Source organism: Echeneis naucrates, chromosome 13 (assembly GCF_900963305.1).
Source record: "Echeneis naucrates chromosome 13, fEcheNa1.1, whole genome shotgun sequence".
Taxonomy (NCBI): Eukaryota; Metazoa; Chordata; class Actinopteri; order Carangiformes; family Echeneidae; genus Echeneis; species Echeneis naucrates.
The window spans coordinates 6,653,942-6,670,135 of NC_042523.1; the positions used below are offsets into that span (position 1 = coordinate 6,653,942).

The 16,194-nt window shown below is 41.5% G+C and overlaps 1 protein-coding gene across 1 annotated transcript in view; it reads right to left on the bottom strand.

Annotated features, from left to right (window-relative positions):
• Nucleotides 1-16,194, bottom strand: part of fndc3a (fibronectin type III domain containing 3A) — a 43,912-nt gene that overhangs the window by 8,791 nt on the left and 18,927 nt on the right. The window contains exons 4-17 of the mRNA XM_029517157.1: nucleotides 9,526-9,602; nucleotides 9,171-9,417; nucleotides 8,649-8,933; nucleotides 7,489-7,547; nucleotides 6,165-6,331; nucleotides 5,992-6,051; nucleotides 5,759-5,897; nucleotides 5,046-5,099; nucleotides 4,827-4,951; nucleotides 4,416-4,590; nucleotides 3,775-3,861; nucleotides 1,311-1,449; nucleotides 801-869; nucleotides 500-618 (exon numbers count right to left, since the gene is read on the bottom strand). Coding sequence (XP_029373017.1) covers nucleotides 500-618; nucleotides 801-869; nucleotides 1,311-1,449; nucleotides 3,775-3,861; nucleotides 4,416-4,590; nucleotides 4,827-4,951; nucleotides 5,046-5,099; nucleotides 5,759-5,897; nucleotides 5,992-6,051; nucleotides 6,165-6,331; nucleotides 7,489-7,547; nucleotides 8,649-8,933; nucleotides 9,171-9,417; nucleotides 9,526-9,602 — 1,802 coding nt within the window. The remainder of the gene's footprint in view (nucleotides 1-499; nucleotides 619-800; nucleotides 870-1,310; nucleotides 1,450-3,774; nucleotides 3,862-4,415; nucleotides 4,591-4,826; nucleotides 4,952-5,045; nucleotides 5,100-5,758; nucleotides 5,898-5,991; nucleotides 6,052-6,164; nucleotides 6,332-7,488; nucleotides 7,548-8,648; nucleotides 8,934-9,170; nucleotides 9,418-9,525; nucleotides 9,603-16,194) is intronic.

Sequence of the window (16,194 nt, forward strand, 5' to 3'; positions counted from 1 at the left end):
GACTAATCTCCCAACATAGGAGACTGGCTGAATGACAATTTCCTATTAAAACTAACCATAAATAGAATGGGTATCTAAAATTCATTCAGTCACGTAAAATTTATCAGCTCAAGCACAGGATGTGGCAATATTCATGGCTGCCTAGATTTACAATTATTGTACATGTAACAGGCAAGAAATGCATCTGTAATAGGAAATACAGCACATCATAATCAGGTTTATAAAGCTACTTTATTGAGTGGACTGCAGGGATTCCTATGGGGAGACTGTTTAAATCTGAGATTCATTTTGCAGCTATAAGTTGGATACAGCAAATGTATTTAAATCAAATCTCATTGAAAAGTAATCTTGGCACTTTTGTCTGTGTATTAATAAGTAAAAAATATTTTGTGACAGCTTTCTACCTAAATAAAATGGGAATTGATAAGCAAACAGCTTGGAACACAATGCCATGTGCTCAGCTGTGTTTGTGCACGTGTGCTGACAGTGAATGACTCACCGGGCTCTGCCCTCCCTCGCTCATGCAGTAAACTCGCGTCTGGTAGGAGCAGCCAGGCTTCAAGCCTTCACACACATGCTCCATAGCTGGCCCCGAGTACACAAGTTCCCACGACAACCCTGAACAAAAGAGCAGGGGAAACAAAAACATATTTGGGAAAAAAATGAATAAATAAGCAAATTCATTATTCCAGTAAAAAAAAAAAAAAAAAATATTACTAATGTTTTCAACATCCTAACACATAATGCTAGGCTGAACTACAACAGTTCAACAATTTCCACCACAGCCATTTGAGACTTACCACTTAAGCCCTCAGACAGCTCCACAACATATTTAGTGACCTCTGCTCCACCGTTGTCTTTTGGGGGCTCTATATTTCAAAACAAACAAAGAAAAATCATTGTAAACCTGCATTAACCGAGATCTTCACCTTGGTAGCTCAGCTGTGGCAATAAGCTCAGCTCTCTCTGTTATGACTGGAAATCCACTGGAGACTTCACGACTTCACAAAAAGTGCACTCAAGCAAACTACCAAACAATGGAATATGGGAGAGTGGGGGTGATTTTGTGATGGTACGCCCAAAAATCTTTAATTTTATACAATTAGAAGGAAATGTACATGTAGTGCCAGTGACAAGAGAACTGTCAGTCGTCTATTCTACCAACTACTGAGAGCGTCATCTGTGGATTAATTCATGCTCAGGCAGAGCTGGATGGAAAATGTGCCATTGTAAACCCTCTTTGCCAGCTCATCAACAACAGGACGTGTCTTTTTTAGCAGAGAAAGGGGTGCCTGATGGTAAATGCTCACCCCAGGTCATCTTGAAGCTGTTGGGCAGGACTCTTCCTTTGATGAAAGGTTTGCAGGGAAAGCTGGGTCGGTCTGGGTTAGTGATGAACTCCACCACCTGGCTGGGGTTGCTCTTCCCCTCTGAGTTGTATGCCGCCACCTGCAGAAAAGTGCATGAATGCCAAAGATGAGAGGTTATATTATTCTTTGTCAGTCTGTAACGGCAAGTGTATAAACGTCATTATGTTCACTGATAACAAGCACTGACTTGAATCAGAGAGGGGTGGTGAAAGGATCTGAAAGAGATGGTGAGCGCAACAACCAAAATGGCCTCAGACAAACACCACATTATCCAAAAGATTAATCTCCTGAAAGCGGCAGATACATTTCCATAGAAACTGTTTAGGCACCACAGGCACTGCAATCAACAAAAATGAGGCAATAAGCTTTGGCAGCATTTGCATTTCAGTGTGGCACATCAGCAGTTATGACAATCTCTCTGTTGCTGCTGATGATCCACACTGTATCAAGACAAACCTGCATGACAAGCCTCCCCTCACACTGCACAGCTGGGTAATTGGAAATGAGGGTAGGGGGGAGAGTACGCACAGTGACTAATGAACATTTCATTTGGGCATATGGTGGTTTGTTTGGGTAACACAATACCCTTCAGTCAGTATCATGTTTAAGAATTGAATGGAATTTTCTTTCTCTGAGTAAAGCTTACTAATACTGTTTGCGGTCTATGCATTTCTCAACATTTTTCCACAGAAAGACCAGTTCAATCTTAATGAGAGGGTCCCTTTGAATGCCAGAATCAACTAAACCCTCATTTCAGAGTAAAGCACATTTTTTTAGGTAAGGTGACGATGACCAAGTTAGGAAAAGCAATAGTTATCCATATCTTGGGAAATGAAATAGATCTAATCTGCTCTTAGTGTAAATGACATTTTATTCTAAATCTGCATTATTATCCACATATCTCATAAAGACCCAAACCCTATAATGAATTAGACTGCCAATCAATACTCTAACTTTCCTTCGCTGAGATTAGCAATGACATGCTGTTAGCTGCTGAAGAAATTTTATGTTAAAAAGGGGATTAAAAATTCATGCTCTAAATTTTTTTTAGAAAGCTACAAAATGTCATAAAACTGTTGACACTATTTTCCACTGCTACTCCAGAGTAAAGTGTATTTTTTTGTGGACTATTTCCCTTTATATTAACACACACTAGTGTGTGTATTTATGGAAATAAGTTGGGTGGATGTAGATACGCAGTGGTAGTGTTCATGATAACAATGAAGCATGCCACGCAGGGCAGCATTGTGGCTCATTAAAATTTTTTAAATACAATACAACAGAGAAGTTGGGCACAGAAGCTACAAGCAGGCAATAATTTCATCAAGCTATTGTTTGTTTTGCTTTTTCCAGGGGAATTGCTGATCGCAATAAATAATCTACATTATTACCAACAGGCAATCATGTTTGATGTTATTTTGGCTGACTGTAGTACATAATAATGGTATTACAAGTTCTGGTATAAACAAATTGGCTATGACAATGTCAGTGTCTCTGCAGTTATAGCTAACCTCAAGATGCTTTTATCTTCATATGCATATGCATTTAGCATGAAAGGCCTGAGTGGGAGCTGAGCCACTAACCCCAGCAGAGTCACATTTCTAAGAGTAGCTCTGGAATTTCCAAGCTTCTAATATCCTTAACTGATTCACAGCTCTTCATACTCAAGTCAATTCCTGACACATGAGGCTGAGGCAGGAGAACACTGAGGCTATGTCCATCTTACAAAGCCAGATTTAAGATTTTTAGATCTGCTTGAAGCAATTCCTAATGGCTGGTTTCAGTAGAAAACCTGTCAAAAGCAGCTGATGTGTTTTTGAACATTGCTAATGACAGCATAGATGAAAATGCGATTGCTGCCAGGGGAAAAAAAAAAACAAAAAAAACCAAAAAACTAAAACACAGCTTACAAATACACTGATAAAACTGTCTCCAACAGATAGGGGCTGTTTTAAATTGACCCTGCACTTAAAGGTTTATATGGAGATTTCAATGGAAGCCTTACATTTAATATAGATAATTTATCATTATAATCTCTGTCAGTTTCTCCCATTGGAGTGCCACTTATGGGCTGTTTATTATCAAGTGCATCCCACGTCTCTCAGTGACGTGTGTATAACAGGTCAGCTGTCATTAATCACAGTCATTTAGAAAATAGCCAACAGTCAAGTCTGAGGAGAAGAGGCTGGAAACAAGATACAGGGGGGAGACAGTCCCTCCTGTTTATGCTGTCAGTTGTCCACCGCCCTGCTGGCAGAATCCTGCAAACAGATGAGTCATAGGGCCACTGTGGGCCTCTGCAGCCTCCCTGCCCCCCCCCCCCCCCCCCCCCCCAATACATGCACACTCCACTGCATCCTAAATTAAACCTGTGTGGACTAGAGACATCACAAGGTTTCCTTACTCTAAACTTGTATTTGGTACTCCTGTGGAGGTTCCTGATGGTACAGGAGAGCTCGTCCCCGTCGTAGCTCGGCTGGAAGCCATATCCCTGGGATGAAGAGAAATGACAAAGGGAGACACAAAACAACCAGGTGAGCAATGACTTACAAGACAGCCATTGTCGCACAGAAAACAAAGCGGTCTGCAGGAGACAAACGGCTACAGGGGGACTCTTTTGTGTCTTTTTCTGGCCGGCCTAAAAAACATTGAGTCTGCTGCTAGATGCTTGAGGTAGTGGTGCAGGTACACATGACAGTAGCTAAAAACGTAAGCCACAAACTATTGAAGCATTACAATAAAAAATGTAAATTTGATAAATTTTTCATTTTGAGTGAATAGAATGCCTATTAATTGGGTAATTGAAGCATATTATTCATTGATTATATCGGTGAAAACTGTAAGTGTGCTTCTTTAATGCTCAATATATTTAATGCTGTCTGAAGATTAATTAAGTACAAAGGATTAACTTGGCAGTCCTGGCTTTGAACAACTAATGGCCCTTGAACTGCAGCAAGGAATGTACATAGAAGGGAAACAACATGCAGAATTGATTGGCGATACTGCTGATACATTTATACATTCAAGTCACAATTAGAGACATACCGAGCCTTCCTCCTCCATCTCCAGAATATAGTAGATGTCATCCTCCTTTGGAGAACTAGTGGGTCGCTGCCACTTCAGACACAGCCAGTTCACCCCCGCCATCTCCAACTCTGGAGGGAAGGGTGGCAATGGCACACTGCATGAGGTGAACAGGTCCACCACTTCACTGAACTCGCTGGGGAGGACAGAGAGAAATAGAGAGAGAGAGAGAGAGAGAGAGAGAGAGAGAGAGAGAGAAAGAGACAGAGGATGGGAGAGAATGGGAGAAAGAGACAGGAGAGACAGAGTGAGAGACAAACACGTGTGTACATGGATGGAAACAGAGTATGGAAGAAACAGTGACATAAAAAGAAAAACGGACAACGGGGAGGGCGCCATCCAGCAAATAATTAAGCATGTTGAGGGGCCTACCTTATGCCCATGTCATTTTTGGCGGCAAGGCGGAAGGAGTATTTTGAAGCTGGTGAAAGCTTGGTCACTCTGTACTGCTTCTGAGATCCATAGTAGCACTGTTCATAAACTCCAGTTCCTTTCCCCTTCAGAGAACAAGGCATTTTGGGAACAAAATCACTAGAAATCGGAAATCAGCTGCACATAAAACATGAGCGTATGACATGTAAGAAAAATTACCTCATCCCATTGAAGAATGTAGTTTTGGATTTTGGAACCATTGTCACATGGCGCCTGGAAATAAATCACAGTGTTTGAGTGGTATGATAAATAGATAAAAAAAAAATAATTAAATAAATGCACCACTCTTTTCTTTATTTTTACTTCATGAGTGAGGGACAATTGCTGTAACTTTGACCAACTATGAAGATGCATCTAGAGGTGCAAACTTGTTGAAGGCGCCATTGATTCAGTGTTTGCTGAGCATGTATCGCACATTTGCACCGATACTTGGGAGGTGACCTGTGCAGCTGCTATGTCTAACTGCTTGCAATTGAGCAACTTTAATGAAGCCACGGGAGATAAAGTTCCACACTGGAGGCTATCTCTCCAGCGGTTGTTGAGGTCGAGGGAGGAGGGTTACCTCTTAATCACCCTCTGTCTTTATTTAAACTGGGTGACCTCTAAACAATTTGTCCTTTCTTTTTGTGGCAACCATCTCACAAAAAATCTGTATTAAATAAGCTATAGTTACCACTTAAATGCCCAGTAAATTAATTACAACACCTGGTAATTATTTCTGCACACACAAGCCCATGATTTAAATATTTGGTTAATTTACTGTTAATTTACTGTAATTAACTTTACTTAATTTAATTTATTGTCAAATAGATACTCTCGCCAATTTCCCCTCAACTCTGCCCTAAATATATCATTATCCTTGTATCATTTACCTTCCACTGGAGTACGAGTGTGTTCTTGGTCCCACTGGCCTTCCTGGGAGGATTGGGAGAATCTGGCTCACAGCTTAAAGTGGTGAAGCTCACGGCCTCTGAGGGGCTTCCCCGTAAACAGTTACACATGGCCTGGACCCTGTAAAGAGGAAAACAAATTGATGACAAAAAAATCTTTTCACTTTGCATTAGCGCTACGGTTAAAACAAAAGCAGCTGGATGGTTCTGCCAACCTGACGTGATAGTCTGTTGCTGGTCGTAGATCTTCTAAAGTAGCACTTAATTCTTCTCCGCTGCGTCAAAGGAAAGAAAACATCCTTGAATGTTGATTCAAATAAATGTTGATGCAGAAATGTCTAATGAAAGTTGGTGATGAGATTCATGCCACCCTGCTGCTTATACTCACCAGTACATGCTCTTGTACTTCCCATCTTTGCCGCTAAATGAGACTGACACCTCATAGTTGATGGGATCTGGAGGGTTGCACTCCTCCTCCGCACTGCTGCTGTCACTTTCCGGGCTGGTGGGTGCACTCCAGCTCACGACCACTCCTCTGGCCTGGATGTCCGACACCTATCATGGAAGTTTCATGGGTCAATATCAAGTCTACATCACACCATCAAAACACAACATGGAGAGAAAGCTTTTATTCCTACTACTCAAGCTGCCATAGCTCATTACACAGTCAATTTTTTCTAAATCCTACTGCTTTAAAACCAAGTCCAAAGAGGGACATTCAACTTGATGCAACTTTGGGAAAGGTTTTTCTGCCCTTGGTAGAAATGTGCTGTGGAACCTGAGGATTTTTCTTCCCATTGTGCAAAGGTTTAAAAATAGCTTGAGCTACACAGCCAGTGGGATTCATATGTGTAGGAACTTAGTCAGGTCAAGTTTGCTCCAAATCTGACCTCTGCCCAGGGGAGAGGGGAAAAGCTGTGGCCCCAGTGAGGTGGACCTTCCTAATTAACTTCCCACACTCAAACTTTTAACAAGTCCATGTGACAGCAAAGATGGAACAAAACCCTGAGCCGAACCTTTCTTATATTAGACATCCTCCCATAACTGGAACCATCATGTTACCAACTGACTTGTTTTGCCAATTTTACAAGGAGTTCAGACCTTAGCAACAGTGTGTGTCTGACAAAATCTCATTTTATATGAGGTCAAGGCAATCCTATTTCCTTTTCTTTTGAGTCCCACCCTGCTGCTGGTAAAACAGCACTTCTCCCCATTTACCTACAATGTGGCTGGTGCACTTGCACCATTTAACCAGGTTTTCCATTTCAAAGAATGGAAAACCGTTCACAAAGTCAAAAGCTCTGATTTTAAGCTTAAATCTGATATGTAATGATGTATTTTATGGGGAAAGAATAACTGGTTGTCCAAGTGCTGCTAAGCACAGCACTGTAATGAAAATGCTGTATATTTATTACAGTATATTTCAAAATCAGTACCGCTTTCTTAGTAAAACTCAAGCCTTTTAGTAACTGCTAACAAAGTTGTTTAGTTGCACATCTGGGAGATGAAATTCCCACATGGATGCTAGTCAGCAGGCCTGACTCCATTAGCAAGATGTCAGCAAGAATTCATCATGGATGTTAATAGAATGTTTAATGACGCAACACATTTGCATCATTACGAGTTCTCATGAACACAGCACTAATAGAGCACATAAAGTCATGCAAATTGTATAAAGAAAAAAAGAAGAAGAAAAGAGATTGAATACTAACCGCTGGTTTAGTGATGGTGCTCAGTAGTGCTTGTAGAGCCTGAGCTTCCGCGTCCAGCTCTGAGGAGAGAAGTTTAGATGAATTTGTGCAGAAAACACTGCCATGACAAATCCCATGGCAGTTGAAAGTAATACTGATTTATTCTCTGTCTGCATTTGTTTCTGTTATGTATCACTTGTACCTGTAGCATTTCTGATCATGATGTCAATATACTTGCTGCAAAGATAAAGGCTGAGCAGGCATAACTTTGCACTATTGATTGAGTATGTTATCTGGTGGTGGCCATTTTTCAGTTTACAGTGCAATGAAACTAGTGGCTTAATCTCTACCAACTAGTACAGATCATCACAGCTGAGCACCAGAAATGAGTGTCTCTGAACATTGTGGGGAAAAAAGTGAAAAAATGAAAAACAGCTTTTGTGGTTTTTGCCTTTTTTACTACAATGTCTTCATAATTTTAACATATCATTACTTTATGTGAAATGTTGGCATGGTTAGCAAATGAATCTAAAACTAATAATAAAAAAACCCCAAAATAAATAAGTTCAAGGACTGTTTGTAAAGAAACTCCCTCAAGGTGTTACTGAGAACATAAAAGCACAGCATAAAGACAGTTCAACTATCTAATGCTTCATTAGCAACTGCTAACATTTGAAATTTCCAATAAACTTAATATTTTACTGACTGTTGAGTCCATTTCAAAATAAAAGATTGAAACATGAGAACGGTGCAGTCTCGTTGTAGGTTTTGTATGCTTGTCTATATAGACTGCAACAACTTTATCCTCCTTTTTGAACAAATTTGACACAAAAGCAAAAACATCTGAAGTAGATGACTTATACTTCAATCTTCTTAGATTTCTGCAATCTTCATCAGGTCATGAGGTGAGATATTTTTTCCTCCACGTTCAAAAGTGATAATGTTTGTTTAACTGTTGTAGCCAAGAAGCAATGCTAAAATTCCATGATTAATTCACAGTCAGAGTTCATGTAATCAAGAGTAATGTTGGCTGGGTTTCTGATCCCTCACTGCCACCAGCTGCTGCAACTACTGAGGTACAATTCCCTGGACCTAAACACATGCAACACTCACATCCGGAAAATTCTGTGTATTAGCCCAACTGTAAATTTCAGCAAACTTCTACCCTTTAATCTCCTTACCTCCTGACTCTCCATTTTTTCCGCTGGCTGCCTGCTTGTCGGGACTGGCCACCGCTTGACTGAGCTCCGCCTCTGGCCCTTTCCCTCCGACGCCATTGTGAATGTCTGCCGTTGGGGGGCTACAGCAAGTCTTCTGTGGCGAAAGGGGAGGGCTGTCCTTCACCTGCCCTCCTCCTCCCTGACGCTCCTTCAGTTTCTTCTGCAGACGCTCATATGTTTTGCTCGTTCTGTCATCTCGGTGAACAAATGGCGGACGGCCGTGTTGGGAGTGGGAATCTGGAGAGACTGAAGGAAGAACAAAGGCAATGCTTGATAGTTTGTGCTGATGACAGCAAACAGGTTACTGTGAGAAGAACATACCCAAAAAAAAAACCAAACAAACAAACAAAAAAAAAAAAAAAGATTGAGACGGGGAGACCAGACAGTTTAACTCAGTCTTTGTCGGTACATCTAGACTGAACACAAGTACAGTGATAACAAATAATGTCCTAAAATAACAAAATGGACCAGACTCCTACTCACCCTGCTCCGAGTAGATATGAGCTGGATGGTACTGCGAGATATACTGAGAACTCATGTCGCCCACACCGCCCGCCATGCCAGTGTACATGTGAGGTGGGGGGGGCATCATGGCAGGGTGTGGGATGAAGGCAGGCAGGTGGGCATGGGGTGGAGGTGGAGGGTGGTGGAGAGGGGAGTGCCCCCCTGGGTGGAACTCTGGTTGTTGAGGTAAAACCAGAACCCGCCGCACTCCATTCTCCTCGATGATCTAAGAAGAACCACACAAGAGAGCAGAAAACAAAGATATCAAAGCTGCTCTGAGTTCGACAAGATGTCAATCTGAGACACTGAGACGGAAATAGCACAGGATGAATACCTGTGAAACGTATCCAGGAGGCACATAGATTGGAGGCACTGAACCATTTGGAGACATCATTGGAACCTGAGCAGGACCTGCGGATAAGGAAGGAGTAGGATCAAACACTTTCCCATGGGGCAAACAGCTGTTTCATCTGCAGTAAAAGTGTTCAGAGTATTACAGTAATGCACATGGCAGAAATTTAAGCCCCACTCTGACCAGACGCAGCCTGAACTCCACAGCTAACAAACGTTTTAAACAACCACCACAAATATCTCACATCGACACATGTATACATGTTTTAAATGAAAACTTCAATGTGGCCCAACATAGTAGTAATTGACAAGAGATTTTATGGTAAAAACATCCTTGCAAATATTTCAGAGAAAAAAGCTTTCCCTGTCATTTTGGTAAAGCAACTGACTCTCTGTAGTCAGGAGTCTCAGCGGCTGTTGCTATGCAGAAGTTGCCAACCACACGCAAATTCAGATCATATAAAAACACCACATAATGGTTTATGAACTGTTCCTACATCGACTCAGATCCCAAATGTGCAACAATTTTCTCAAGAATTTACTCTCATAATGTTTTTATGTACACAGTCTTATGATAGAACATTTTACTTTTTAATGAGATTTATTTCAGGGCAGCTGCTCACCTTCTACTGTCTATCTAAGCCTTGGTTAGACAGTCACTGTCGGTCACCGTTAACCTTCTTTGCAGATCATAAATGGACTTTTACTTCTGTAAACCAAGACAACCATAATAATGCTGTCCATTTCTACACCTATGGTGTATGAGACTTGGCAGGTTTTCATTTGAGCCACCATAAAATATGGTTCCCATAAGGAGAAATTCCCTACACAGCTCCATTTTTAATGACCACTCAATATTTTTTTTTATATTTGAGTAAGAAAAAGCAGAGAAATGCCTTTTTTTTTTATTCTGGCAAATGCAAGAAGACCACTTTACAAAAGTGCTGAGAAACAAAGTTTCCTGCGTGGCTCTGTTCTGGGCTGGTACAGTGGCTGAGCTCAGCTCAGAGAAATGACAGCTCAGCAGAAAGTTCGGGAGAGAGAAAAGGAGAGAGGGACCTCTGTGCCAAGTTTGCATATTCGTACATTTCTCTTCTTACAAACCCAATATGAAAAACTACGAGCCTAAACGCCAGATACCATTCAGGGGAGTGAAAAAAGATCCATAACATACACTGACCTCTCAGCGACCTGCTTGATGAAGCGTTTTCCTTCATTCTGTCAAGGCTGGCGGAAGCAAAAATAAGGAGCTTCTAAATGACCGGCCATAATGGGCCCACATTGGCAGAGGCTGGCCTGTGTAATGATAGGTTTAAAACCTCCCACTTCTTAGCCCCAGCAGCGCCCTTTCAGGTGCTGAAGTCCAAGCTCCACTCAGTCGAGGGCAACAGCAAGTGAGGATTGATATATATGGAGAAGTGCCAGGTTGTTATGTACACTGAACTAAAACTAATGCCGTCTCAATTGCTGTGCATTAAATCGCACCTCCGGAACGCAATAAAATTGAGTTATCATTGAAGCCATTTTAAAGAAGTGTTGATTCAACTTCATAGTCTTTCTGTTGGTGGGCTTGGTTTATTTGTATAGCTGTTGTACTGTACTGTACACAGACCCAAATATTACAGCCCATTAAATATTTGGTCCAAGCATTTACTTATGGTAGACTAAATATTAGAAACATATCTTACTGTTAAAGTTTAATTTACAACACCATTAACTACAAGCTCCTAAATGATCACCCAGCTGAATCATCTTCCTGAAACAGTTGCTTTATTATCTTCACGAAAGGAGGATTTATTGGAAAGCTGGTGGATTAGACTGTATTTGTTTTCTCTTGGTGTAATAAACAACTGAGTAGACACCTCAACAAAAAATTTACAGCTCAAAACAGAGACAAGCTATGTTTCCAAGATAACTCAGTCATAACTGTTTTGGAATTAAAGTGATACACTGCCCTGAAATTCAAGCTTGGAGCAAAATTTTTGCATATTCTGGCCTAATCATGCTGGGCCAGTGTACCATACTACCATGATGCTATGAGCTAATGGTTTGACAGTGGTCTCACAACAGGGTGTAACTGTCTTCACCAACAATACTGTTATTGCTCTATCAAGCTTTAAGTACTTTTGTATCTCCCATCTAATTCTTCCAGCCATGCGTTCCTGTTTATTCTCATCACATTGCCTGATCTATTCTTCGACTTCCTGTTGAAGCTGTATTAACTGTCCTGAAGTTCATCTCAAGACTATTATAAACTATGTAAAAATACTGTCCTGTGAGTATTTTATTATAGAGTGTTATTTAACTTGGTTTTCAAATATAAAACATGAAATAAGGATAACTCATAGCCCACTTAAGTTTACTTCCTTATTCTGTCATAATACTCCATTGGATTTGTAAGCAGCAAGGGTACTATAGTTAAATATTTATCTATTTGCTTTCGAAACAAAAAATAATAATAATCCAATAACATAGTATAAATGTGAGAAGGGTTCAGGTTGGCACAGGCTTGGTTTAGGTATTAAAAATGGGATCACGTGAAAACAATGTGTGCAATTCAACATAAACTAGCCCAAAAGATATTTGCGAGAACTGTCAGAGAGCTGTAGTTACATTTACTGTGGATGAGATGATGCACTCGTCTTCAAATTGACTAACAATATGTTGCCAGACAGTCTGAATTTATTACTTTCCATTGGGTGTAAAAAGCTTTGGGAAGATATCGCTTTAGTCTATCTGCTAATAAACTTCACTGGAAAAGACAGATGGGAGGTAGGACATATACTGAAAACAAAAGGTCAAACAGTCACCAGAGTGATAGGAAGTGAGTCATATCTCTACCATGCCATGATTTTTTTTTTTTTTTTTGGTCCTCACGTGCCCTTTATGTGAGGACAAAAATCTGAATCCAAGGAGCATGGGAAAGCTCAGTCTGAATGAAAGCAGCCACCCTGGCTAAGCCTCCATCAATTTCAGATTACAAAATAATGTGGGAGTGGGAGTTCAGAGTGTGTACTGTTAATTCCACTCACATTAAAGGCTGCTGAATTATTTGATGCTTCTGTCTGGTGCTGCTGCGCACCTGCATGATGACTTATGAAGGAAGCACCAGTTAGTGCCTCTGATTTTGGCTAGAAAATCTATTGAATCACATTAGAGGTCTACACGCCATTGTTTGTCCATTTAAAGTGAAAGTCTTGGTGTATACTGACTTGGGAGAGCGTAGAGGCGACAAAGAGCAGCAGAAAGCACAGGGTCAGATAGGTAGGATGAGGAAGCCACACAACAAAAGAGAAAAGGGGGGGGTACACCCATTCTTTTGCATCAGACTGACGCACGAGTGCTAACAGAGATCAGATGGAAAAGGCCACACCTCCTCAAACCCCCACCACCTCCCCCAAGTCAACCAGAGCATAGGTTGCGCTGACGTGGCTGTGGACTGCCAGCCTTCCAGAGGAAGCAGCCATGGGAAAAACATCAGTCCTCCTCCAGAGAACTGTTGGCTGCTACTGGGCCCAGAATAGCCACAAACAAACGGCCCATTCTAGCTGTGTAAACAGAGACATGGCAACACTTTGGGAGTGCCATCATCTCCTGTCAACATCACATAACCCAGAAGCACCTCCCTGCTTCCTGTGGCAGGCCAGCAGGGTCTTACATAGTGGCTCCTTCTGAGTCAAGAGTGGGAGGGCGGAGGTTGCAGCGGGGACACAAGGATAATTATTTAGGTCAGGTGAAAAGGCTGAGGGTGGGACAGGCTCTTGTCCACACACATCCATGTACACATGGGATGGTGAACCCACTTTGAACACCCACCTGTTTCCTCCATATGTGGATAGAGATCATAACAAAGAAACTCAAGTGGGAATTCACGCGGATCTTAAAGGCTCACCGCAAACAGAGGAAGCTTGGCAGACGTAGCTCTGAAATAACAGCAACAATCCAAGCAAACTGACAAGCATAATCGGATGTACAAATGAACCCTCAATTAGATCCGGAAAATGAAAAGAAGCAGATAATATGGCTGGCTGAGTTAAGACAAGGGACAAAAAAAAAAAAGACGAAATCTTGACAGGCACACAGTCGAAGAGGGCAAGAGAGAGAGACAGGTAGAAAGAGAGATGGCGTGGTTTCATATTGGACATCTCGATACACTCTCAATGGCAACATGATTAAAATTGAAGCTCTCAAGCAGGCTTGATTATTAATCACAGCTAACAAATTCTCTTCATCTGCAAATAAAGAGGATAGGCAAGGGAAGGCAAGCAGATTCACTGACAGGAGTTAATAATTAGAACCAAGCAAGTGAAAGAGGCTAAACGGTGAACTGTCAATACTAAAGTTTAAAAAAAAAAAAAAAAAAAAGCACTACTGACAAATTAAAACCGCCATCCTTGATTTTTAATGATGAGATTGGCAAATGGTTCCATCTTTTTGCACAGCATGGCACATTTTCCAGCACACAGGAAGGATCTTCCGTCAATTAAGATGGTAGTAATTTGCAATGATTTGCAATTAGTAGATTATGGAACCAAGGCCAGGCTGCCGCTCCACAAACATGCCTGTTAGCATCCAAACACAACCCATCCAGGCTGAGAGGAGAGGGGGGCAAGAAGGAAAAAAGGGCAGTTTCTGTTGATCAGTGTGAAATTCAGAGCCAAAGGGAGGAAGCTACACATTAAACAACAGAAGGATTTCATTGATGATTTTTTATTTTAGGTGTTAGCAAACAAACTGATTTCTTGGTATTTCAACACCTCCACATGGATCTGCAATCCCACCAGCATGAGTGACGTTTACAGGGAGGGGAGGGACTAAGTAACCTTCATGCTGGTGCTTATTACACACAACACAGCAGCTGCTGTGTCTGATGTTGCTGCAGCTCCAACTGAAACAAGAGAAGGGGCTGTGACCACAGGGGCTGGATTTTTGGTCATTCATTCACTATTTGGCTCTGTTCAGGAAATGATGATTTGACCCTAAAACCATTCTCTTCCTGTAAAAAGGAGATAACCTCACGATCCCAGTGAAGCTGATAATCTTTGACAAAAACAGCTGAGTAGACCTGAAATCACCCTTTCTTGGACATCCCGCCTCTTAGTGAACTCAGGGACAAAAAGAAGAGGGGGGGTGGAAGAGAGAGAGAGAGAGAGAGAGAGAGAGAGAGAGAGAGAGATTTCCTATCATCCTCTTCTGCCTCTCTTCCTCTCCTGAGGTATAACGCAGAGATGGGAGAATGACTCACAAGCTCAGTCATTCATAGAGCTACTCACTGCAGAAGCTGTGAATGAACTGTGCCTGTGTGTGCCTCCACACTTGCATGTTTGTGTACATGTCCTGTGAGTTAGGTGAGGGGTGGCGGTGGGGGGGTTGTGAATATAAAAATAACGTGCTAATGTGGATAATGAGTCTAATTTTTTCAGCTCAATTATGTGAACCATATGTGATAGGTTTTATTAGGGGAAGGTGCTGAGGGGATTGTGGAAACATACAGCTATAGCACTATCATCCTTGTGGTTTTAATGTTATGCTATAATGTTCATACAATCCCACGAGTCAATATAATTTCATATGCTGTATTCTCAGTCAAAAAGTAGACTGGCCACTGGTAGGCACTGGTCCCCCAGTGCAGGCTAACTGTTTAATGATGGCTATGAGACTCATCAGTTGTGGCGTTAATAAGTAAACAGAGCGATGGGAAATGAGAACAGAGACAAGGAGGGACAGACCATCAATGAGGATGAGCTGCAGGATGAATTAGGAAGGGATGTGGTTTGGGGAAACTGATCACCGGAGATTACCAGGTTTACCAAAATCCATTTAGCTAGAAATACATATAAAACTTGAAATTCAATGTGTGCAAATGATGTCCAATTATTAAGCCCTAAAAAAGTCTAACATTCAGGTAACATAGTGCCTTAGAATGGGGTGATTTTGAATCATCTAGACTTTGCCAGTTACTTCATCAGGCCAACTGAGGATTTTCAATAAGAAATTTCCATTACTGACACAGCTCTGTCCACATGATTTACTTCTAAAATGCAACAGGAAAGTCCAGTAAAACGTCTGGGTGTCTGTAACTTGCTAAAAATCGACAATGTCAGCCACTTCACATTGTGACTATTCAGCTGTGTGGAGGTGGGAATAAAAAGCTATTTGTGGTATTTTTCATGGGTGAAACCAAGTGTAATAAATGAATTAATACAGTAAAGGTACTATTCCCATAATTCAACAACAGACAATGATTGAAAAAAAATGTCTTCAATGTCAAGCTTCTTAGAATTGCAAGGGAATTTCTCTTAAGACAAATTGACAATATGGATACCCCCTCACCAGCGTGTCAGATCAGATCAACTGTGCACATCCTGGCTGCTCATTTCAGGCACAGGGGACGTGACAGCCTCAAGTCCCTCTGATAGATAATGGACAGCACACATCTGCAGCGCCATCAGGACTGATGCAAGGTGTTTCACAGCTTCAACTTCAGAGATAAGGCACAAGTGGAGACATGGGCTGGCTGACCAACCACTGTTTAACAGAGAGAAAAGGCACACCAAGCCAAACTGCGCAGATTGGCACATACACACGGATATAAACACATAGTCTCTCTCTCTCTCTTTCTCCCTCTCTCTGGAGCTCCCTGCTGAGATGT